Raw genomic sequence first — 26,996 nt, 5'->3', positions numbered from 1 at the left:
TGTATCAAGCACTCACTACCTACCTCTGAACTGTCAAGTGACTAAAAATAGACACAATACTAAACTAAAAGAGAGACGTAAGGAAATCCAACAAATTCTGACTTTTTATATTACTGTTTTTCTGAAAATATGAAATGTCAAATATTGTCAGAAATATTTGATGCCCTTGCTTTGCTCATGCCCTAAGATTTCTTAGATTTTTTCAGGGAAATTCAGCATCCTATGTTGCTTTGAAAAACTGAAACCTACTTAGTTCTCTCATCTGTAATGTAAATGCAAATACTATAGGATGCCTGTAAGTCCATTCCCTTTTAGTATGACATTCTGAAAGTTTTATGTAAACTACTTGAAAGTAAAGAATTCTTAAAGTAAACTTTCAGAGAAAGGTAAAAACTTCCTTTACTAAAGCTGTGGTTAAATTTACTGAAAATCATATACCCAAAAATCAGTTTGGTAAATAATCAATTCTCTGAATAACTAACACCTAAAATTGTCAGAACAAATATCTCAATCTAGATTTAAAACATACACTATAGCTATTTTAGTACTACAGGCAAGGACTGGGGTAAACATAGGTCCTGATTTAGAAAAGGATGAGTAGAGTAGAAGAGAGTTCCTTCTATTCACTTATATAACATGGAACATTTAAGACATACCAGTTATCTTAGATATTAAACTTGAAAATCAGCATTTAGTAGCACAGGATTGCAAATCCACGTTAACATTGGTGCAGCAAAGTCTTAGTGACACTAAAACTTTTAGAAAATCCTCAGTAACTTGGCAAATAGATCAGTATATTACCTTTTGGTAGACTGGTTTACTCCCTTTACTTATATACTGCTTTACCTTCAAAATAAATCAGTTTACAGGTTTGCAAAATCAAACAAAATGGGAGTAACAAAAGCAAAATACAACCTAGGATATAAAATTGAAGCAGGAATGAGACTTGAGAACAACTGTTAAGACCTAAACATATTGCTGCTAAACCACAGATTGACTCTAGCTTGAATAGAATGTGGGAAACCCAATGAGGCAATTCATTGTCTGAAAGAAAGGTAAAAACAAACCAGTTGCTCATGAAATGTTCACCTATACTTTGGAATGTCATTATTGTAGGCAAATAGAAATATTGAAACAGGAAAGTCATATTGAAATAAAATTTCATAGTGACTCTTCTTTTGAATTTCTGAATGCCGAAAATATTTTTAAATGAGTTCATTCAAAATAAATATTTTATTTATTTTAAGCTCTAAGTCCTAAAAAGTAGAGAGAAAACTAATTTATTTGCCAATTTTTCTAAATAATTCTCCATCCTGTAACTTAACTTTGTTCAGGAAGAAAACCTCACAACCATTTCCTTTTTCCGTATTATTTACTGCACACCTTGGTCACCTTTCCTCCTTCACATCCAGGCAATCTTCAATCCCACTCAAGTTTGTTTTCCCCTCAAAAGACCAATATATTTCCTCCCTTTCTAGCTCTAATTCCCATGCACTAATTCAGACCCTTATAATTTTTACAGGGACTATTGAGATGACTTCCTGTCCTAACCTCTAAATCTTTTTCCATTTTATTACTTATCATGGGGTGGTCCTTGAATTACCTACATTAGAATAGTCTTAGCCTACAGTCCTTGTTAAAAATACTGTTCCAGTATGGGAAAGGACTCTGTAACTCACCTTTAGATAATGTAATGCCTTCCTTAGAGTAGGTACCTCAACAAATATTTAAGTAATGGAAACTTTTTAAAATAATATGTTACAATCCTATAATATATTTATCTCATTTTCCTTTTCTACTTTGACTATTTTATTCAGTTTTCTGAAATAAAACACTTTTTGTCTTTGAAGTATTTATACAAGTGAATGTGTTATTTTCTCTTTTTTTAATATTTATTTATTAGTTTTCGGTGGACACAACATCTTTATTTCATTTTTATGTGGTACTGAGGATCGAACCCAGCGCCCCGCACATGCCAGGCGAGCGCGCTACCGCTTGAGCCACATTCCCAGCCCCCAAATGTGTTATTTTCTAAGGCTATAAATTAACAACTCTTGAAAGAGGAATTATAATAATATAACAAAACTTTGATCTCTTACCATCTCCATCATATTAATCTTCTATTTTCTTTTTATCTGTATCTTTTATTTTTTATATTTTATTTATTTATTTATTTATTTATTGGTACCCAGGATTTAACCCAGGGGCAAACCCCCAAACCTTTTTATATTTTTGTTTTGAGGCAGGGTCTTCACTAAGTTGCTCAGGGCCTAAATTGCCAAGACTGGCTTTGAATTTTTGATCCCACTGCTTCAGCCTCCTAAGATGCTAGGTTTACAAGTGTGCACCACTATGCCCAGCTCCTATCTATATCTTTTAAATCTTAGGAAAGATAATTTCCAAGAAACATTTACTGTTTTACATCTTAGAAATTAAGAAAAATAATTAACTTTTTAAATATACAATTTCTGACCCAAAAAGCTAGTAGCATATAAGTCAAGTGATAAAGTATATTCACTTTTCCTCACAATTATTTGGCTCTTGAGTGAATTGAGGTTATAGTATGAAGTTAGGTTTTCCATGCCATCCTTTTCTCATTTTCTGAAATCCAGAATTTAGGGGACATCACATGTAATCTAGTATATGCAATCCCTTTAGAAAGTATTTACTTTCTAAATACCAACGGCAAAAGTGTAAATAATAATATCACTATGTTTGTTGGTAAGTTTTGGGCACCCACATATACTACCACTTTTTGAAACAAATATATTTTCCTAGTTAAATAACTATGTGAAAACTGTATGTGGAAAAGAAAAGTTGATAAAACTCTTTAAATCTTGGTCTGAAATGAATTTTCTAATTCTTAATGCAGATTTGTTTATAGATTCTTTTATGAGCCTCTCTCTTTTCTATGTTACCAATATATTTTTCAAGTAATGTGGTACATGCAGCCTTGATTTCTAAGAGCACAATAGAAAATGAAAACCTAAACTAATTAAAAGCTTCCCTTGCTGGTGAACATGACTTGCCCTATCATAAAACTGTTCCAAAGGTTTTCTTTGCACTTGATACAACTGTTGAACCTATTTACTTCATTTGAATACTTAGAAAAAAATTTTCATAATTTTAAAAAAAAAATTTTAGCATGAGAATTACTGAAGGGAAGGGCTGGGATTGTGGCTCAGTGGTAGAGCGCTCATCTAGCACGTGCAAGGCCCTGGGTTCGATCCTAAGCACCACATAAAAATAAATAAATGAAATAAAAGTACTGTGTTCAACTACTTCTAAAAAATAAATATTGAAAAAATTACTGAATAGAGTTAATATAGGTTTAATTTATGCACATAGATGTGGACTATATGCATTAAATTTTTTCTGACAGTCTTTTCTAGATATAGTCTTGGCTGTGCTTTCAAGACAGAATATTTTGATCAGTCACTTATCGAGTATAATAACAGCTTTGTAACATCTTTGTACATCTTGTACATGTAGTACAAGAGCATATAGTATCAGAATGAGACAGTTTTGGATTTGAATCACAGTTCTGTTTCTTGCTGTCTGTGTACCTCATTGGGCTTGAATTCTTTCTATGGTAATACAAGGTCAATAAAACCTACTGTATTAGTTAGGAAAGTTGTGAAGATTAAGATATAGAATGTACTCAAATGCCTGAAACAAAATATAGTACTTAGAATATAGTTTTATTAACTCTTTTCCATTGCGGTAGCAAGTAATAGTATTTGTATTTTTAGTAACTTTTAACTAAGATATAGATAGATAGATTCTTTGCCTAAGGTTAGTAATCATCACATAAAATAAAACTCAAGAACTTTTGATTATTTTAAATTGCTCCCAATGTTTAAGAAAAATTCCTACTTTAAGGTTCTTTTAAGAGAAAAGTACATTTAAATTTCTTCTTAAATATACACTAAAGGAATTCACTCTTTAAAAAGAAAAGTTAAGAAATAAGATGTCAGTTATTTAAAAGGGTACCTCTTCTGTATCTGAACACATTATTTAAGACTGTAAGTGAGGTAATGAAACATATATTTTTATTTTGATTAACATATACAGGATATTTGAAAACCTGACTCAGATTGTGTTTAGCACTAAGTTGAATTATTTTTAGAGCACAGCTGTATTTTGTTGTTGTGTGTGCTCCAGAAGGCAGAGGATAAGGAGAAACCTCAAATATGCACAAAAGTACATAGAATAATATACCATGTATTTATCATCAGCTTTACTATTTGTCATTATGCTGAATATTATTTTACAAATAGCCCTATCTCCTTCTCCACTTTAAAAATTTGTTAAAGAAAAATCTTTGTTGTTTTCAATTTTACTTATATTTTCAATCATATTAATTGTACAGTTAATGTGTTTCGCTGTGTGATGTATTTCCATACATGCATGTGTCATTATTTGATTGTATCCACCCTCCCTATCACCCTCTTTTACCCTATTCTCTTCCCTTAGGTTGTCTTCTATTTCCAGTTATCTTTCTCTCTTTTTTTTTTTTTTTGTTTTTTGGGGTTTCCACATATAAGAAGAAACATGTATTACTTTTTTTTAACTAGGGATTGAACCCAGGGGTGTTTTACTACTGAGCTACATCTCAAGTGTTTTTTATTTTGAGACAGGATCTCTCTAAGTTGCTGAGGGTATTGCTAAGTTGTTGAGGCTAGCCTTGAACTTGTGATCCTCCTGCCTAAGCCTCCCAAGTAGCTAAGATTATAAATGTGTGCCACAGTGCCTGGCCCAATACTTTCTGTCTGGCTAATTTTGCTTGTTGTGATAACCTCCAATTTCATCCATCTTCCTGCAAATGAAATTATTTTATTCTTCTTTCTGGCTAAATAATACTCCATTCTGTATATGTACCATATATTTTTTAATCTGTTTATCTTTTGAGGAGCAACTAAATTGATTCTATACCTTAGCTATTGTGAATATTGCCATAATAAACATGGGCATGTGAGTATCTCTTTTGGGTGCTGACTTCATTTCCCCAGGAGTGTTATAGATCTATGTAGTAGATCTATTTTTAGTTTTTTTTAGGAACCTTCACATTGTTTTCTATAGTGACTATAGTAATTATCGTTCCCATCAACAGAGTGAGGATTTCCTTTCTTTGGCAGGCAGGGGTACTAGGGATTGAACTCAAGAGCAGTGAACCACTGAGCTGTATCCCCAGCCCTATTTTGTAATTTATTTAAAGAGAGGGTCTCACTGAGTTGCTTAGCACCTCGATTTTGCTGAGGCTGGCTTTGAACTTTTAATCCTCCTGCCTCAGCCTCCTGAGCCACTGGGATTACAGGCTTGCAATGCTGCACCTGGCTATTTTCCTTCACTCTCCTGTCCTACATTTGTTACTTTTTTTTTTTTTTTTTTATTAATCAGTATTCTTACTGAGATGAAATGGAATCTCAGTGAAGTTTTAATTCACGTTTCCCTGGTGGCCTAAGCCATTGAACATTTTTTTAAATAACTTTTGGTCATTTGCACTTGTTCTTTTGAGAATTCTCTGTTCATATCATTTGCTTATGTATTGGTTGTTATTAATAGTTCTTGTTAACTTTTTGAAGTTTTTTTTAATATATATTCTGGGTATTAATCCTCTGTCAGATATGTAGCTAGTAAAGACTTTCTCCCATTCTGTAGATTTTCTCTTCATTCTGTTGTTTCCTTCACTGTGCAAAAGCTTTTTAATTTTATGTAATCCCATTTGTCAATTCTTACTTTTATTTCCTGAGCAAAATAGTTGCCTGTGCCAGTATTTTGAAGCTTTCCCCTGTTTTCCTCCAGATCTTACATTAAAGTATTTGATCCATTTTGAGTTGATTTTTATGTAGGGTGAGGGCAATCTAGTTTCAATATTCTACACGTGGATATCCCATTTTTCTTGCACCATTTGTTGAAGAGGCCGTCATGTCTCCAAACTATGTTTTTGGCACCTTTGTGAAAATTGGATGACTATAGATAAGTGGGTTTATTCCTGGGTCCTTTAGTCTATACCTTTAGGACATGTCTGTTTTTATGTCAATGCCATGCTGTTTTTGTAATTATGCTTCTGTTGTATATTTTAATACCAGGTATTATGATGCATCCAGCATTGTTCTTTTTATTCTGGATTGTTTTGGCTGTTCAAGGTCTTTTTTGTGAAGCAAATCATACATCTTATCTGTTAATTTTTCATTTTTATTTCTAAAAATAAGGACTCTTTTTTTTCATACATAACCACAGTATCATTATCATGCTTTGAAATATAGTCATGTGCCAAATAACCATGTTTCCAATCAGTGGACCACCAGTCCTGCAGTGGTCCCATAAGATTATAATGGAGCTGAAAAATTTCTCTCACCTAGTAGCATTGTAGCCATTATAACATTAGAGCATAACTCATTACTCATGCATTTGTGGTGGTGATGATGCAAACAAACTTGTGCTGCCAATCATTTGAAAGAATGACACATACAATTGTACAAAATGCATAATATTAATAGAATAATATATTATTATGTTACTGGTGAGCATTTACTATACTTTTTATTGTCATTTTATAGAATACTCCTGCTTATAAAAAGATTTAATGTAATATATTATCCCTTGTTTCACTGACACCCTTACACATATCATTTTTACCTCACCTCTTAATTGCATCATTTTCTCTTATTCTTGATTTAATTTTGTGTTATTTTGTTCATTGTGGCCCCAGAAACAATATGCTACACACACATACCCACACACATGTACATTTATATCAAGCTTATGTCATATGTATAAGCTTGTATATATCATATGCCTTAGATGTATAGTTATACCATATGTTTATGTATATTTTACTCAATGACCAAATCACCTATGGACATATTTCTCAGAACAATATTCCTTTCATTAACACATGACTAATAATTTCTTGATATCATCAAATGTCATTATTAAAATTTTCAATCGTTTTGTTAAAATTTTCCTAACAGTTTGTTTATTTGAATCAATATCTAAGTAAGGTCCACATATTGGAATTGTTTAGTACATCTTTTAATTTAATCTTCCCACAGATCTTTTTCTTTTCATAATTTACTTGTTGAAGAAATTAGGTCATTTGTAGAATTTGCTGTATAGTTAGTGTAAAAGATATCTCTCAGTTGTCTTTCTTTAAACTTATAGTAATTAAATCTAGAGGCTTGATCAAATGCAGTTTTGATTTTAGGGGTAAGACTTTATAGATGATAGTGTGAGCCTTCATTAGGAGGCTAACATGGTCTGGTTGTCTCTCTTTTGGGTGATAAGCATCCATTCAAGTTCAATGTTTGGATACATTAATTCATTAAGTATTACAAAATGTTTATATTCTCTTATTTCCTGTCTTCATTTATTAGCTATAATATTCCTGTAAAGAGAACATTCATCTATTTTGGGGGTAGCTTTTGTTTGAACTGATTACCCAAAAGAACAATCCAAGGGTGGTCATCACTAATATTTTCAAATATCTGTCAACTTTATGGTTGTTATAGTTCAGAAAAGGTGATTAAGGTATACCTCTAAGCCAGGCCTAGTGAAACATGCCTGTAAGCCCAGCTGCTGGGAAAGCTGAGGCAGGAGGGTTACAAGTTTGAAGTCAGCATGGGCAATTTAAAGGTCTCAGGATGTAGTTCATTGGTAGAGTACTTACCTAGTATGTGTGAGGCTGTGAATCCAATCCCCAGGACTTGGAAAAGGGGAGAAAAAGGATATATTTCTCTATGTTTACAGATATAGATGCAAATGTATACATTAATTAATAAAGATTGTTATTTAAGTAGGAATACTAAAACCATGCCAAAGTCATAATTATAAATCTAAATTTACTTTAAAAAATAAAATTGCTAAAATGTGTATAAGCTTTATAAATTTCAAAATATTTACCTAGAATTTTCTGACATATTGATATCTCATTTTTATTGTATTTGTAATATATTATTTCTATTAAATGTTAATTAAAAGGGAATGCAGTGGTGTCTTTTGAAAGAAGAGGATGTCATTCCTCGAATCAGGGCAATGGAAGGTCGTAGAGGAAGACCACCAAATCCAGATAGACAGCGAGCAAGAGAGGAATCCAGGATGAAACGTAGGAAGGGTCGACCTCCAAATGTTGGCAGTGCAGAATTCCTAGATAACACAGATGCCAAATTGCTAAGAAAACTGCAGGCTCAAGGTAAGAAATGTAATGTACGTAACACTGTGTTAATTATACTAAAAATTATGCTAAACATATTTTTTACATTTTTGTACTTAGGAATGAATGACACTATTCTCAGTTTCTAAATAATAGATATTTGTGTTAGAATAAATGAGAAAATAAGGAGTCCCACTGGTAACTGGAGTTCTTTGATTTAGGTAAATTTTCAAGAGCCATACTTATAAACACATCCTATCCCATGTGTTTAGAATTACAAATGTGGGTGTTAAGCTATTAAGGCTTGCACAGAAAGGGAATCAACCAGCACTTGGCACTTGCCTTAAGGTCGTGCCAACCTTCTGGAAATTCTCCTTTTAACAGCTCCCGATTCCTTGAGGTGGTACATGAGAATTACTCCAAAATATGTGGATCTGTGGAATAAATTTTCAGTCAGAGAACTCCAATTACTGGTAAGTAAACCAGTCTTTTAGTTTGGGTTCTCCTATAGTCTGGATATAGTATATATTTTCAAAATGCTCAATTAATAGAACTATATGAAAAAGTATTTTAATATCACCAGAATGTATCATTTATCAAACTGAAAGTGCTCATAATAACCTAAGATATATTCATGATTCAAAATTATGCATAAATTATCAAGACAAAGCCATGCTACATATAACACAGAGAAGGCTGAATAAAATAAAATAGTTCTGATATGGCATTTAGTTACTGTTTACAAATGTGAAGGCTTTTAACATAGAACATAGAAACATGTATAGATAACTTTTATTTGCAAGCTTTTATTTACATGTGAAGACATAAGATAATGTAAAACAAAGGTTTAGTAAAGAAAAATTACTTTAAAAGACTAACATAAATTTACTTCTTTTACTTTCTCTATAAATAAACATCAAAATCTGGAGGAAATGCCTGAAATATTTATTTCTATTTATTGTAAACACCACCATAATATTGGCATATTTGTTTTTATTTTAAAACAAAGTATCTATGAAAAAAGCTCTTAGAACAGAATGCTGTAAAACGAAAGACACTTACTCTTCCTCATTAGTGGAATCATTAGGAGGGTTTTTTAAAAAAACTCTCTAGAATGTGTTCACACATATTCAGACATACATTCGAACATATTTACATCCTTCTTGATTTCTAAAATAAATATACTTATAATGTCATACTATTCAGCTTGTTCTTTTCCCATTGATCTTGAATCCTTCTGTATTAGTGCTTACAAACCAACCAATCTGTCTTTTAATCACTGAGTAGTGAATGATGCCACGTGTAGCTCTACTTCATTAAACCAGTCTCTTCAGTGAATCCTTTCTATCACAGTGTCTTAATAAATATATATTGCACAAAATAAACATATAAATCATGTTTACTTAAACATGTACTGCACATACCATTTCTAATTTTGGTAGATAGCTGGCAAGTATTGTCTCTAAAAAGGCTATACCAATTCAAACTTTGACCAGTAGTATGTAAGTTAACAACCTACCATATAACTTAATATCCTGTAAATTTTTTTCTACCTTAATATGTTAGTCAATTTTTTTTTTTAGTTTTTACTTTATTTTTTTTTTGTAAGACTTTCATCTCTGCCAGGTAGCTGTCAGTAATGATTAAAAAAATGGATATATTAACATACATAAATTTTAAAAGGTAATATTCTCAATAATCCATTAATTCTTCTGAAAAATGCATAATGGTTAAATGTATGTATTGTTTTGCATAAAATAAGTCCTCAAAATTAACTGATAGCTAAAACATGGGCTCTTTGTATATCCAACACAAATATCATTATATCTGAAATGGCAAATATAAATTTGCAAAATTAACTATGTTTTTATTGTAACAAAATAGAAGTTAATCTACTTTTACCCAATATTTTATTCTCCTTCTAGCTTTCAAATTGATTTTTAGTCTATTACATACTTCTCCCCCATTGCCATGGGTTAACTTTGCAATTTCTGTAAATTTTGGAGTAACTGTATATATATATATGTTCTTTCTCATCATGTATGTAAGGATTGAATATTTAACAGTAAATAATTATTAATCATTTTTATAACTGTATGGTGTATAGTTTTCATGTTTTTTTTTCCTGGGGAGAAAAGAAAACAAGAATGAATCACTTTTAGTCTGTATAAATAAACCTGCTTATTAATTGATGAATACTATTAAATTTCAAATTTTCCAAAGTATCCAATAGCACCTGTCCTTTTTATGTCATAGAACATGAGATATCATATAGTGTATACAGTGTACCATTATTTTATTATATAGCTATAAGAAGATAAAATGCTGCCAATTATCTAACACATCGATTGATTTTTAGAGATGTTAAAATGTTTTAAAATGTGTCTTAAAACCAAAGACATCAGTTCTGTCTGAAAGATCCCTAATTCAGTGAAAATAAACATTATTTCAAAAATTAACTTTTATCTTTGAAATTAAAGCAGTATGTGATTTCTTAAATCATAAAAGATATTTTTCAAATTAACATTTCAAATGTTATTTGTAACATATTCAGCAACCAGAAGCCAAATAAATGAATAGATAATGGGAGCAATTTATTCCCCACTACCTAGGTGAATTTTTTTCTGCATCTCTAACTCATTCTCTTTGCTCCATAGTATCTCTAGTTTTTTTTTTTCTTCTTCTTTTCACATTTTCCCCTCCAGCTGCTCAAAATGTAAAATTTAAGCTATATAAATTTTAATGATTACTCAGATTGTATATTTCTTAGTAAAGTGAAAAGATATGAGGTGGATTTTTTGATGTTTTTCTGTCCACAGGGCTTAAAAATAAAAATTACTATGTACTTCTATGAAGCTTGAAGTTTACTGATACACTCATACACAAACATACATATATACATGTATGTGTATATATATACATACACACACACACACACACACACATATATATATATATAAAACAGAATTTCTTTATTAAAAGTCAGCTTCTTTTAGGGGAACAAAAGACTATATTTATGTCACATTTTCCAGGAAATGTTTTTAGAATCATTTAGCACATCTTCAGGCCTTTATAGTGGAGTTCAATAGGGTTCATTTCAATTCTTAATGTTGAAGGAAGTGTTTATCTGATATTATTATAGATGAGATTATATTCTTCAAGAATATTATTAGAGGTTGCTGAGTATGCATGCAAGGGTAGAGGCTTTTTTTCCCCTGAAAATATTTAGTATATAGGAGATCTTTTTGTGTGACCCAGAAATTTTTGATAGTGTCTATGCTTCCTCAATGTTGAAATTATTGGAATATTGGGAGACATACTTTAGTAGCATTAGCTTCATTTTTGTCTTTCATCAACATTTCCAGTTTACAAGCTAAACTTATACCCTTTACTTCTCCTCACCTTTTTTTAAATGTTCATGACAGAAAATTATCCATAGCAAGCAACCATTTATTACAAGAATATGCAATTACATTCTTAGTTAAAATCTCAAGGCATTCAAATATTGCTTAAAGATTTTTAGAAGTTCTAGCAGATAGACTGTGGAGCTGAAAAGACAGACCTGGGTTTATATCTTGTCTCTGCTATTTAACTTCAGTGAGCCTTAGGTATTTTATTTATAACCTGGGCGCAGCATTGCTTATTTTATAAAGTAGTTGTGAAGATCATGTAAACTTAACACAACAATGCTTGCGTTCACTAAGTGGTGGAAATTGATAGAGCTGAAGTGATTTAGGAGCTAGCAATCATGCATATTCATTATTGATGAATATAGTTTTATAGGTTCTTTATGTTGTTCCTCAGATACAATGTTTGAAACAATGTCTTCTGTATAGTGATGCTATACAGAAGTTTTATTGCTTTGTTAACAAAGGAGAAACACAGCCTGTTCCAGAGGCTGTGATTCTGTCCATCAGCAGCAACAGGGGTCTTTTATTTATTTATTTATTTTTTTTGTATCACAGCTTTTATTTTGCCTTATGTGTAGCTTACAAAGTTAAAAATATCAAGTTATATAGATTTTTTTTTAAATTTTTATTGTTGGCTGTTCAAAACATTACATAGTTCTTGATATATCATATTTCACACTTTGATTCAAGTGGGTTATGAGCTCCCATTTTTACCCCATATACAGATTGCAGAATCACATCAGTTACACATCCATTGATTTACATATTGCCATACTAGTGTCTGTTGTGTTCTGCTGCCTTTCCTATCCTCTACTATCCCCCCTCCCCTCCCCTCCCCTCCCCTCTTCTCTCTCTGCCCCCTCTACTGACATTCATTTGTCCCCCTTGTATTATTTTTCCCTTTCCCCTCACTTCCTCTTGTATGTACTTTTGTATAACTCTGAGGGTCTCCTTCCATTTCCATGCAATTTCCCTTCTCTCTCCCTTTCCCTCCCACCTCTCATCCCTGTTTAATGTTAATCTTCTTCTCATGCTCTTCGACCCTGCTCTGTTCTTAGTTACTCTCCTTATATCAAAGAAGACATTTGGCGTTTGTTTTTTAGGGATTGGCTAGCTTCACTTAGCATAATCTGCTCTAATGCCATCCATTTCCCTGTAAATTCTATGATTTTGACATTTTTTAATGCAGAGTAATACTCCATTGTGTATAAATGCCACATTTTTTTTTTATCCATTCATCCATTGAAGGGCATCTAGGTTGGTTCCACAGTCTTGCTATTGTGAATTGTGCTGCTATGAACATCGATGTAGCAGTGTCCCTGTAGCATGCTCTTTTTAAGTCTTTAGGGAATAGACCGAGAAGGGGAATAGCTGGGTCAAATGGTGGCTCCATTCCCAGCTTTCCAAGAAATCTCCATACTGCTTTCCAAATTGGCTGCACCAATTTGCAGTCCCACCAGCAATGTACAAGTGTACCCTTTTCCCCACATCCTCGCCAGCACTTGCTGTTGTTTGACTTCATAATGGCTGCCAATCTAACTGGAGTGAGATGGTATCTTAAGGTGGTTTTGATTTGCATTTCTCTGACTGCTAGAGATGTTGAGCATTTTTTCATGTACTTGTTGATTGATTGTATGTCCTCCTCTGAGAAGTGTCTGTTCAGGTCCTTGGCCCATTTGTTGATTGGGTTGTTTGTTCTCTTATTGTCTAATTTTTTGAGTTCTTTGTATACTCTGGATATTAGGGCTCTATCTGAAGTGTGAGGAGTAAAGATTTGTTCCCAGGATGTAGGCTCTCTATTTACCTCTCTTATTGTTTCTTTTGCTGAGAAAAAACTTTTTAGTTTGAGTAAGTCCCATTTGTTGATTCTAGTTATTAACTTTTGTGCTATGGGTGTCCTATTGAGGAATTTGGAGCCCGACCCCACAGTATGTAGATCGTAGCCAACTTTTTCTTCTATCAGACGGCGTGTCTCTGATTTGATATCAAGCTCCTTGATCCATTTTGAATTCACTTTTGTGCATGGCGAGAGAAAGGGATTCAGTTTCATTTTGTTGCATATGGATTTCCAGTTTTCCCAGCACCATTTGTTGAAGATGCTATCCTTCCTCCATTGCATGCTTTTAGCCCCTTTATCAAATATAAGATAGTTGTAGTTTTGTGGATTGGTTTCTGTGTCCTCTATTCTGTACCATTGGTCCACCCTCCTGTTTTGGTACCAGTACCATGCTGTTTTTGTTACTATTGCTCTGTAGTATAGTTTGAAGTCTGGTATCGCTATACCGCCTGATTCACACTTCCCAACAGGGGTCTTTTAAAGAGGTGATTCAAAGTCTGCATTCTACATATTCTCTGTTGGAGTTATAATTCACTTAGTCATTTCTGATCTCCTGGTACCATTCCCAAAGTCTGGATTGCTTAGTTCCTGTGGTGGGTGTGTTAAAGTGGTGCTTTCTAAAATGATATCATGATACACTACTTCTAGAGTTAGAAGTATTCAGACTGTTTGCCAACACAGAAAAGCAGTAACATTTCATAGCCTTTATACCTATTGCCTCATTAATGTGGGTTAACAAATAATCATCAAACCTCAGTAGCATATAATGCTAAGTGTTAATTGCTGGTGCAAGTGGAATCAGTTGTAAGCTAACTGAACAGCTTTGCTGACCTTGGCTGGACTTCATAACACGTGTGGGGTCAGTCTCATTCTCTAGCAGCCTAAATCAAATATGTCCTTATAGTAATGGGCAAGGCACAAGAGCAAAAGTAGAAAGAGCACAAATACCCTTTCAGGTTCTACTTTCATTATAGCTGCTAATTCTTGACCATAGATGAATTCAAAATTGAGGGACAAAATACATTCCACTTCTTGATGGAAGTTGCTGCAATGTCACATTGTGAATGACATGTTTAAAGGGAGGAATGAAGAATTGGGGCCATTATTTATGCCTTTCTACCACCCAAGTTCATACATTTTTTTCTTGGAAATTATGAGAAGTAAATTGTCCTTAAAATTATTGATTATAGAAGATTTAGTCTCTCTTTCTCATAAGTAAGAATATCACTGATTTAAGGATTTAACCATTAGTATACCTCATTGAAATATAAGTTTGGAGAGGAGAGTCTGTTTTATTTGAGGGTATTTCTTTTTATGTATTTTGTTGTTTTACAATTGAAATCTAATTATTGTTCTTAACCTACAATTTTGGCAATTTCTAAGGACAATGACCATGACATTTTCTACTACACTACTCTCCTACTTGGTACCTTTTAACCATAAGCAGTTTTCTTAAATATTATACCCTTCATGATGATATAGTACTAATTTCACAGTTAGCATTTTAGGTTTGCAGTCATGTGAAGTTGTTAGTAATGTTTTCTGAAATTTTTTGTTTTTCAGAAATAGCCAGGCAAGCAGCACAAATAAAGCTTTTGAGAAAACTTCAAAAGCAGGAACAGGCTCGGGTTGCCAAAGAAGCTAAAAAACAACAAGGTGGGTGATATAAATGATGGCATGAATTTGAAAAGTGAGTGTTGGGGAGTTCATAAAAGGCTTCTTCTTTGCTCATCTGATGATAATCTGTGCTTTGGTTTCTCATAGCAATAATGGCTGCTGAGGAGAAACGAAAGCAAAAAGAACAGATAAAGATTATGAAACAACAGGTATGTTCATGCATTGAACTTTTAGAACATGGTCCTTATTTGGAGGATCTATATAAGTACATTATTTTGATTTTGATTTTTTTAATAACTACTACACATTGTTATGTGTTCTATTTAGAAAGTTGTCACCTTCCATTAGTTAAAATTTCACCTCATTTTAAAATTAAGTCGTCTTCTTTCAAGGTTTTGTTTTGTTTTGTTTTGAGGTTTTCCTTGCAGTGCTGGGAATTGAACCCAGGGTCTTATGCATGCACAGTAAGTGCGCTACCTCTATATTTCTAAGTTGTTTTCTTTCTTTTTTTTTTTTTTAATGATTACAAGCTAACATGATTGTGCATGCCTATAATCTCAGCAACTCAGGAGCCTTGAGACAGGAGGACTACAAGTTCAATGGTAGCCTCAGCAACTTAGTGAGACACTGTCTCATGTTTAAAAAGGAATAGAGATGTAGGTCAGTGGTAGAGCACCCTTGGATTTAATCACTTGTACCACAAAACAAATAAAAAAACAAACAAAACTTAGCAAAAAAATTAGCAAACAGAAAATTTATGTAAGTATTTTAGTATCTTAGTACTTTGAGTATAAGTGGACGTCCTGAACAATTGAAGGCTTTTTAAATTTATGTAGTGGTAAATGAAAGGTATTGCTTGAACATTCACATTTTAATAAGGAAAGTTGGTTGTTCTAAAATATGTAAAATATTAGAAAAAATTAAATTCAAGTTATATATGATAAGGTTTACCCTTCTGAATGCTTCAAAAATTACTTAAAACTTGCTACTGCACAAAAATAATGAAAGCATTATTTTAGCACATCCAGAATTTCTTTATCTGCAGTATCCCTCCTCTATGAGATCTTCAGACTATGATTGAGCAAATGAAATAATTTTAAAATCCTTATAGGTACAATACTAAATGATAAGGTATTCAGCTTCATTTAAGATTGAATGCATAAACTAGTCTTCCACCTCCACAAACTCATGTAACATTAAAACAGAGAGGAAATGGTAGCCAAGTATTATTCTTTAAGAAATTTTAAATGTTATTTCCAAGTATGAAATGAAATCAACTGTGTTACTCTGTAAATAGCTGCTAAATAAATGACTTGGATTTAATGTAATTATTTCTAAGGTTCCCTGAAGAATTGACTAATGTGACTAGAGATAGTTGATACAGATTTGGATTTTAGAATTTTGGAGTTTAGAGATTTGGGCAACCTAGATTGAAATATAGGCTTAGCTACTTAATAATTTTGTGACTTTGGCTATACCCAAAGGACCTAAAAACAGCATACTACAGGGATACAGCCACATCAATGTTTATAGCAGCACAATTCACAGTAGCTAGATTGTGGAGCCAACCTAGATGCCCTTCGATGGATGAATGGATTAAAAAAATGTGGCATTTATACACAATGGAATATTACTCAGCACTAAAAAAAAAAACAAAAAACAAAAAAACAAGATCATGGCATTTGCAGGGAAATGGATGGCATTAGAGCAGATTATGCTAAGTGAAGTTAGCCAATCCCAAAAAAACAAATGCCGAATGTCTTCTCTGATATAAGGGGATGACTCAAAATGGGGTAGGGAGGAAGAGCACGGGAAGAAGATTACCTCTAGATAGGGAAGAGAGGTGGGAGGGAAAGGGGGGGAGAAGGGGAATTGCATAGATGGTGGAAGGAGACCCTCATCGTTATACAAAATACATGTATGAAGATGTGAGAAAAAAAAAAAAGAATAGCATTACCTTAGATTAGGTAGAGAGAAGTGATGGGAGGGGAGGGGATGGGGGGATAAGAAGGATAGTAGAATGAAATAGACATTTTATTACTGTGTGTATATATGTGACTGCATGACCAATATGATTCTGGAACCTGCACACTCAGAAAAATGAGAAATTATATCCCATCTGATTCAAACGTATGATATGTCAAGGTCATTGTAGTGTCATGTGTAACTAATTAAAACAAATAAAAAATTTAAAAAGAAAAAAAATAAAATTATAGATATAACTTTATACCCACAAAAAGTAATAATAATTTTGTGACCTTGGATGAACTACTTAACCTCTAATTCTCTATTTCATCTGTTGTAAAGTAAGATAATTGTAATTTTTTGATATTAGGAAAAGTATTCACTCTGGAAATCTCAGTTTTTCTCTTTTATAGTAAGAATATAATTTCAACTTCTGTTTGTTTGTTTGTTTTTAATGATCACAAGTTGTTTTATGTAAAGTGACCAACTCAGTATTTTTTCAAGTGCTCAATACTATAAGATTAATCTATATTATTATTATAATTCATAAATAATGTTTATCTACTTGTGTTTCTCATCCCTGGTGAGAGCACTGCCAAATAATAGTACATATAAATCTCTTGAATATTTAAGATAATACTTTAGACTAAATGTACTTAAGTCCCAAATTACATAAGCCCAAGATTGTCTACCTATCTCTTTGCACAAGAGTACAGTGGTATTCTTGTGCTTATTTGAGGGCATACCACTATAAAATCTTACAGTTGACAAGAGCAGAAAAATTAGCTCAAGAGTATGATTTACTTAGCTCTAATCCAAATAAATATATCAGATATGGATCAAACATAGTCTTCTCTAAGACTTGTAGATAACATGAAAGATACCCTTGGGTTTTTATTCTGGTAAGCTAAAATACTTAATACCAAAAGAGTATTAAGTATTTTAGCTTGCCAGAATAAAAATGCAAAATCATAGGGTATCAGTCTTCTGAAATCATAATATTAATTCCTAAAATCTCATTATCAAGTAGTAGGCCCGTGTAGGACATCAATAAAACATCAGTGTATCAAAAAGAAATTAAATATATATTAAAGTATATCTTCAAAAGGCACAACTAGCATCTGGAAAATGAACCAAGTTTTATAATATACAGCAGTATAAAATGTGTTTGCTCTGGAAGTTCTAGAATAAATACAATTTGAAGTAGAAAATTTCAGGTGTTTTTGTTCTGAAAATTATGCATTTATTCTCATCAGTGTCATTTTGGGACTCAAGTGGAAGTTATGAGCATGAAATTGATAACAGTATGCTTATAGTATATGAGGTAATTTTAAAAAATCAATGTACGTTCTTATCAAAATCTAGATGATCACTAAATAAAACATAACCCACAGTCAGTTCATTAAATTTAGACATTGTGTATACCAACTGTGTTATATAACCAATTCCTTAGACTTTTAAATTGTTATCAATCCATTTTTTAAGTATTACAGATTATTTTTAGATGGGCTTATTGAAGTAGTTAAAAGGAATATCATATTGTTCAACATTTAACTATAAGTTTTAGAATGGAAATTATTTTTTATCTAATTGTGACAGTAAAAAAGGGCAAGCACCTTATCCTGGTTTATAGATGAATAGTTATTTGCTCGAGATCATCCAATTAATAACTTTAACCCAGAACTAGTTTATGTATTCTGACTCTGAAGACACTAATTTTTTCTACTTTTCTATCCTGTACTTATTTCAAATTAATTTTTATTTGCAGTTACAAATATTTATAAATATTTCCAGGCTATGTAAGTTTAATCAGCTTTATTTATCTGGTTTCTGTATATTTATTTAGCATTTTTATTTTATAGATTATGAGACATTTTTAAAATCATATGAATTTAAAACATAAAAACATAATTTTGTAATAAATCATTGAAATTTTTATATACAGTCTGGGCAGCATTTGATAATTTTGTGTTTTTTTTCTTAACTTATTTGATTCCAGTTAAACACATTTTACCTCAATATTTATTTTATTATCTTAAATTTTTATAATCTTTCCTTCAGGAAAAAATTAAGAGAATACAGCAAATCAGAATGGAAAAAGAACTTCGAGCCCAGCAAATTCTAGAGGTAGAGTTCGTAAATTTAATATGATTAAAGTAATATAATCATGTTTTTTGATAACTCTGCAAAAAATTAAAAAATTGCCTATGTCTCTCACCTATACAAATTAACATGTTCATCAGAAAATATCTTTAAATATAATGCATAAAGTAAGACCTTCTCTGAACTTTATTTAGCAAGCTTATCTAATCCTACCAGTAAAAATCTAGGAAATAAGACAAAAGATAAAGGAAGACCTTTGACCACCTAATATAGTTGTCATAAAGTTCATTTGCTAAAACCTTTGTTCTTTACTCTTAGAAAAGTTATTAGAGTTTATAGTCAGATATTTACTTTCAGTATAGAAATAAACATTTTATAAAAGTAAACATTCTGAAAGTAAAATTAAATTTTAAATATAGAAACAATTTTACTGGCATGGTTTGCTGGTTCTAGCATAACTCGGTTCCCTATGAGATTACTAGAGTAAGATAGAAGACATGTTGTCAACAACGAAAGTAGTAGCCAAAGACAGCAAAGGAAAATAGAAAAAAGCTCCATCTGGTATATACAGGAACCCAAAAGCCTAGCAAGAGTTTGTAATCTTTTAGTTGAATAGCAAGCAATTTCAACACCTTAATAGCCCAAAGGCATTACTCTATCAAACTGTGTAGTATAATAACCGATGTTCAAAATAATTGCCCTGAGTCATCAAAAAAAAGCCAAATTATGTTTAGTGTACTGTGTCTAAACAGGCATATGTCTCAAGGTTATTTCCATCTAACATAATGCAAATAAACTTTTAATGCTTAAGATTATTATAACTTCTCAGCTATTCAGGAAACTACTGCTTTATAGACCACTTTATTTGCTGTGGGTCCAGAAAGCTGAGATTTTTGTTGTTTTTTTACCCCTTCTAGAAATACATACATGTTCTCTAATCCATTTTAAATTAATCTTAAACTCCTAAATCAAAAATATCTCTATCTTAAAGTATATTGAAGTTAATTATCAGATAGTTATGAAACTATCTAGTTAATGACTTTAAGATTTATAAAGTTTACATTTGATTATATGATATTTTATTAAAATTTTTTGTAGTTGTAGATGGACACAATATCTTTATTTATTTATTTTTATGTGGTACCGAAGATCAAACCTAGTGCCTCCCACATGCGAGGCAAGCACCCTACCACTGAGCTACAGCCCCAGCCCAATAATATGATCTTAATGGCCAAAATGTGCTTGATGAAAGATTTATAGGTTTCCATCCTGTTAGAAAAAGGGGAGGACATATGGTGTGACACTACATTGAATACAACCAAAGACATGAAAGGTTGTGCTGCGTTTGTATACAGTCAATCAAAATGCATTCTGTTGTCATATATACCTAATTAGAATGAATGAATGAATGAATAAATAATTTTTTTAAAAAAGGATATTGTAAAAACAAAAAAGGGCGGGGAAAAGAACACTTGAAATTTAACCACAATATGTGAGATAGAGAGAAACAGATTTAATGCTTCATTTAGTGGTTATATCTTAAATTAAGTTTTAAAATTAAGTTTTAAAAGAAATTTCAAGACATGTGCATTTTAAAATTGTTACTGATTTATTCTTTTTTTAAAGAATTTTATTTTTTGATCAAATTATATTATTGTGTGCATGCATAAATAGATAACAATGAATTTTGCTATTCTGTATGCTTATTTTTTATTAGTTAATTAATTTATTTTAATTAGGTATATATGACAGCAGAATAAATTTTGATTCATTGTACACAATTGCGACACAACTTTTCATTTCTCTGGTTGTACATGATGTATCGTCACACCATATGTGCAGTTATACATGTACCTAGAATAATGATGTCCATCTCATTCCACCATCTTTCCTGCCCCCATTCCCCCTTTACTCTTAGAAAAGTTATTAGAGTTTATAGTTAGATATTTACTTTCAATATAGAAATAAACATTTTATAAAAGTAAACTTCTTCATCCCCTTTGCCCCATTAAAGTTCTTCCATTTTTCCCATGTGCCCTCCACCCATTATGGATCAGCATCCACTTATCAGAGAGAACATTCGGCCTTTGGTTTTTAGGGATTGGCTTATTTCACTTAGCATGATATTCTCCAACTCCATCCATTTACCTGCGTATGCATATTCTCTTTTAATGCTGAGTAATATATCCATTGTGATTTATTCTTGAAATAGTTTTTATTTAGCAGTTAATATGTATCCTGTTTTCTAAATTTTTTAGAGATGTTTTAAAATCAGAAAACAAAAAATGACAAAATAATTTTTTCTGTAATTAAGTTTTAAGATAACCAATACTCAGTTGTTATAGATTTTTAATGAAGTTTGTAGACAGTAAGAAAAGTTGTCATATTCTTATGAATTTAATAATTTTTGGCATATCCTAATGCTTATCTATAAATTAGAAATATAATTAACGGGAAAAATCTGTAATTGTCCACATATGTGTTACATATTGTTTTGTACCTTGTGAGGCATGTAGCTTCATTTCAAGTCTGAGATTATTTGCAAGTTGTAGTGGTGCTGTTGCATGACTTTGAGACCTGTTTTGCATGCACAGGCTAAAAAGAAAAAGAAGGAAGAAGCGGCAAATGCCAAATTATTGGAGGCCGAGAAACGAATAAAGGTTAGTTTAGATGAGAATCAGAGTTTTTATTTTTCAAAAAATAAAAACTATGTGTTTTACCAGCATCAATTATACATATATTTAAAAAAAAAAAAGCTTTCCTCAGAATGGCTATCTAAAAATACATTATAGCAGATACAATGTGTAAATGTGTGCTTTTATTTGTATGTATATTATATGTATACATTGTGTATTTTTATTTCATTATACAGGTTCTATGTAATGCTTTCAGCTCTTTCAATAGGAGACATCAAATCAGAAATGCAAATTATTGCATAACACCTGTATATAGTTTTGCTTGATAAGAATGATTCCCCAAAAGATTTTGTGTGTCATTTATGTTTGTTTAAAACTATGTCCCAAATCTGATTCTCCCCATATAACTTTATCTTTGTTAATATCTAGCCCCAAAATGAAAAGCATATAGAAACAAAATTCTATCAACTGCTATTTACTAATAAGTACTATTTACTTATCGAAGTATAAGAGAGATGTTCTTTCCCTTCCCCACCCACCCTGTCTACTTCAGATAACTAAATTCTAAAAGTGGGCAGCTGTGTGAACCTGGTAGTATTCAAAACAACCAGAAAACTGTTTTCTTTTTGTGGGGTGGGAAGGCAAGGTTGGTGCTGTGGTTGAACCCAGGGCCTTACAAATGATAAGAATCATCCCTACCTCTGCGCTATATCCCTAGTACCTATTTCTTATCTTTTCAACACTCTGTTACTTTATTCTTTACGTGTCTGCTCCTTTTATGCCTACTCTTAATATTAATTTCATTCAGATTTTACCTTTATAAAAATTGTGAAACTGATGACATTCTTAGAATTATTTGCATTAAACCCCTGTCCCCTTGGGATGGTGTTGTGAACCATAGGTGGGTATAGAAATCTGATCACCAAAGTCTTTATCACTTTTATTCATAGAAAATAAATATTTGTGGTTAATTATAAGTACATTGGGGAGATTATATTTGGAGTGGGGAGAATTCTAATCAGCTAAATTTGAGAGTTACAACATAATGTATTAAAATTATTTTTTTTAAATGTGTGATTTGTATCTCATGCTCTGACAATCTAGTCAGTTCAGTAGATCACTGTTGATGTGTATTGTTAGGATATTCATTGACTTTTAAGTTGAAATCCTTGCTCCAGCATCATATGGTCTTTATGTTAAATATATAGAACTATGTGAAATTGAGTTGCCATTTTACAAGAAAAAACATGATTGAATATTGGCAATTCTGTATGGTTCAACCTAATGGAAGACTATAGAATTTTAGAAACAGGAACTTTTATACTTTTTAGCATGTTCTAAATCTTTCCCAGAATTCATATATTAAAAGTTTCTTATTTTTAAGGAAAAAGAATTGAGAAGACAACAAGCTGTTCTTCTGAAGCATCAGGTCTGTATACATGTGATTATGTAACTGTTGAAATGTATGTTTTATAATTTTGCTTAAATCTATTTGGGGGAAAATGTTCAAAATATTTCTTTAAAATTTCTGATATAATTCCTGCTTAAGTTTTTCTTTCATCACTTAGTTATTGCCTTGCTTTGATTTTGGTGTCTTTGGGGGGGGTTAAAATTGGTTTTATGACTCTGTGATTTCTGTTTCATAATGTTGTGCCAACTCTTTCTACCAGGAGTTGGAGAGGCATAGACTAGATATGGTATGGGTATGTTTATTTTTGTACATCTAACACCGCATTGTGATTTGGTTGTGATATGGTTGTCATAGCAATGCATAAAGTGTAGCACTGGCTGCTGTCATATTACATACTGCTGCATGGCTTTACAGCACAGTGCATTGCATACATCTGCTTGTCTGTCTATAAAGAAGTATGATACATCTCCAAGATTTTTCATTGAATTGCATAAGTCTTAAGTAAGGCTCTCTCTAAAAATATACATTACTGATGTCACAGGGAAAGTTGGATCACTGTACAGTTAGAGACAGTTGTAACCTGTATTCTCCCATCATTCTAGATGCAAAACTACCATTGAGTGCAATGGAAATTTTGAGTTTGTTTGATGAGAGAATATTAAATATTTATACTAATATGTTTACAAATATATTTAAACTAAAAAATCAAGTAGAGCAGGTGCAGTTGACACACACCTATAATCCCAATAACTCAGGAGTTTGAGGCAGGAGAACTGCCAAGTTTGAGGCCAGCCTCAGCAACTCAGCGAGACCCTGTCTCAAAATTTAAAAAAAAAAAAATTAAATGGCTGGGATGTACCTCTGGGTTCAATTCCCAGTGCTGCAAAGAAAAAAAAAATCAATTAGCTATCATTCATCTGTGATTTTTTTAATTTAAAATAAAATGACATTATCAAATTAAGCTAGTGCTTACCTTAGGTAAGCACTGTACATTTTAGATTATACTTATTAGCCCATGGTGCATCTTTCTGGTTTTAAACAGTGCATCAAGTGGCAGACATCAGTAAATAGAATATCCCATTTTATTTGTGTTTGTGTATGAACTAATACTAGTTTAGTTTTATAAATTGTTATAAAAGCTTTTAAAAAACCCTTTCTAATTTGTTGGTGATTATTAAATCATTAAAGTGATTTTATACATGGAATAAAACCAATTCTAAAATCATTACATGAAAGTGATTATAGATCAATTTCTGCCTGATCTAAAAATTTTAAGAACAATACAACCTTTAGTTCAATTGGCTATAGTAAGTATTTGTGGTTTTTCTAATAGCAGATGTAAGGTAACTGACCTGTTCCAGCCAACCATTATGCTTTTTGTTCTGCCAGCTTTTGAAGGAGCATCACAACTGACCATAAGTAAATCTTGTATGCTTCTGTTTACACTGTCTCCATGTTCATTGCTTTACCTTTTTGCTTTTGATTGTTCTTGTATTTGCTTTCTAAACCTGAACTAAAACATGCACAGACTGGCCATTCTTGTCTTATATTTAGTATTTACTGTGACTTGTCTATAAATGCTAAACATGCTATACTGAGTTGTTTTTTTTTGTTTTTGTTTTTGTTGTTGTTGTTTTGTTGTTGTTTTCCATTTGAAAATCAAACTATTAACTATGGTTGAGTTAGTTTTCTAATTTTATTTGGCCTAATAGGAACGTGAGCGAAGACGACAACATATGATGCTTATGAAAGCTATGGAAGCTCGTAAAAAAGCAGAAGTAAGTGTATGTTTCTAAAAAAATTACCTTATTGGAGTTGGGGTTGTGGCTCAGTGGTAGAGCATGCATTAGGCACTGGGTTTGATCCCCAACACCACATTTAAAAAAAAACCAAAACGAAATACACAAAAATAAAGGTATAAAACATTACTTTATAAATTAATATTTTTTCCCAAAGCATTAGCTCTTCCAAACATAAATTTTTTTCAGAGTATGAGTTTGTCCTGATTTACTGGCTTTCATAAACAAACTGAAGGTTAAATATAGTAACACTATAATTCAGTGTTTAAAAAGAATAGAAAGGGTTCCAATGTATGTGTTAATTTTTCTGGCTGAGATTTTAATTATTTATGTGTTGAATGGTATTAGTTTGGATATAAGTAGCTACTTATTAATGTAACCAGAATGTCACAAAATTAATATTACAGCATGCCTAGGCAATTTTGTCTGTGCTAATTTAAACTCCAATAATTCTAATTCTGATGGACTTCTGCCATCAGAATTATTCTTTATGTCAGAAAAATAATTCAGAAAAAGACAATTATTTAGTATGTCAAAACAAATGTACTGGAATTTAATAGAAATCTGTTAAACATTAAAATAATATGTTACAAAGGAAAGCATTCTGCATTAGAACTGTTGAATAGAGAAAGGTGTATGGCCATTATAACCAGGATTTTGGAGGTTGAAAAACTCAAATTCCCATGCTAATTTTGACACCAATTTGCCTTTCCTTTTCAGACTTTTTCTTTAAAATTGAAATAATGATACCTACCTTTTAGGGTTGTGGGATCATCAAGTGAGATAAATATTTAATAAATGATAATTACACTGAGGATGTCACTTAGTGGTAGAATGCTTGTCTAGTGTGCGTGAGGCCCTAAATTCAGTTCTCAGCACTGGTATACATACATACTCACATACCTACATACATACATTCACACAATTAAGGAAAACAATACTGTTTTATCTAGAATTGAGAGCCCTATGTTTTATTATTTTCATCTCAAGTTCTGGCACATATTTTTAAGATAGATTTTTGGTATGTAGACACAATATTATATGTATTGTTTTAGAACCTGGACAGGGTAGTCAGATTACCTGAATTTAGATTCTGATTTCAGTATTTTCTAGCTATATGATCTCATCCAAGTTATTTAAACTTTTCATGACTTATTTAATCTGCAAAATGTATACAGTAATAATTCCTAACTCATAGGAATTGTTATGATATACACATGGGTATGAATCTGTCTTAGTATAGGTATAAAGTTCTTAGAACAGTGCCTGACACATAATATACTTACAGTTAGTTACTATATTTGTATTTGCTTTGTACAGTGGACCTAGAAAGATGCATAGCCAGGGTGGGAATCACTACCAGAGATTACTTCTAAATTTTCTCCAGCAGTCACTTTCTGTTACTTTCCTAATATTTATGCTCGGACATTTTTCCTTATGTCTTTTTTTCCCTAATTTGTTGATTATCCAGTCCCTCTACACCTAACATAAGAATGAAATCTATGCATCTATGCATAGAATTGTAACCATAATCTGAAAATGATGTCCAGGAAAAGAGAAAGTTATCGCTGCTCTTTTTATTCCCTTCTGGAAGCAGTGCCATGGTAGGAAAAATAGGGAATGAAATTAATTAAAATCCTGAATGCTCAACCTAATTTCCTTCAGTCTGGAGATGGAACTGAATAAGTAATTAGTAGCTCAAGAAAACGACCTGGAAAATCCCTTAAGAGATAAATTCTTGGTTGGGGACGTGTGTAAATTCTTCCCTGCCTCTATTCTCCTCCTCCTCACTCCTTCCTTCCTTTCCTCCCTCCTCCCTTCTTATTTCCTATTTCCTTTTTTTACCAGAAGGAATAAGAAGTCCTCCTCCTTTTCCTCTTCCTCTTCCTAATCCTCCTCCTCCTCTTTCTCTATTTCTTTTTTACAATAAGGAGTAAGAAGACTTATTTCTTGTCATTCTGGGTTTTCCTAGTTGAGAGGAAAGCTAAGTAAGAAAGACATTATAATAAAAATAACTTAGAGCATTATCTCCAGGCTACTGTTGTTTGGTAGAAGAAAATAGA

General features: G+C 31.9%; 1 protein-coding gene across 21 annotated transcripts in view; it reads left to right on the top strand.

The window, feature by feature from the left end:
• Window positions 1–26,996, top strand: part of Baz2b (bromodomain adjacent to zinc finger domain 2B) — a 361,835-nt gene that overhangs the window by 285,321 nt on the left and 49,518 nt on the right. For 13 of the 21 annotated variants that reach the window (XM_058584941.1, XM_046462280.2, XM_046462283.2 and 10 more), the window contains 8 exons: window positions 7,984–8,194; window positions 14,966–15,058; window positions 15,167–15,228; window positions 19,046–19,111; window positions 21,682–21,747; window positions 23,108–23,152; window positions 23,394–23,426; window positions 24,847–24,912. In XM_058584941.1, the coding sequence (XP_058440924.1) occupies window positions 7,984–8,194; window positions 14,966–15,058; window positions 15,167–15,228; window positions 19,046–19,111; window positions 21,682–21,747; window positions 23,108–23,152; window positions 23,394–23,426; window positions 24,847–24,912 (642 nt within the window). The remainder of the gene's footprint in view (window positions 1–7,983; window positions 8,195–14,965; window positions 15,059–15,166; window positions 15,229–19,045; window positions 19,112–21,681; window positions 21,748–23,107; window positions 23,153–23,393; window positions 23,427–24,846; window positions 24,913–26,996) is intronic. The other 8 variants (XM_046462282.2, XM_046462293.2, XM_046462295.2 and 5 more) reach the window with 2 other exon arrangements.

Source organism: Marmota monax, unplaced genomic scaffold (genome assembly GCF_021218885.2).
Source record: "Marmota monax isolate L192 unplaced genomic scaffold, Marmota_monax_Labrador192_F-V1.1 WCK01_AAM20220418_F8-fsc00129, whole genome shotgun sequence".
Taxonomy (NCBI): domain Eukaryota; kingdom Metazoa; phylum Chordata; class Mammalia; order Rodentia; family Sciuridae; genus Marmota; species Marmota monax.
Note: the sequence above shows the minus strand (reverse complement) of the source record. Positions and strands in the feature narration are given on the sequence as shown.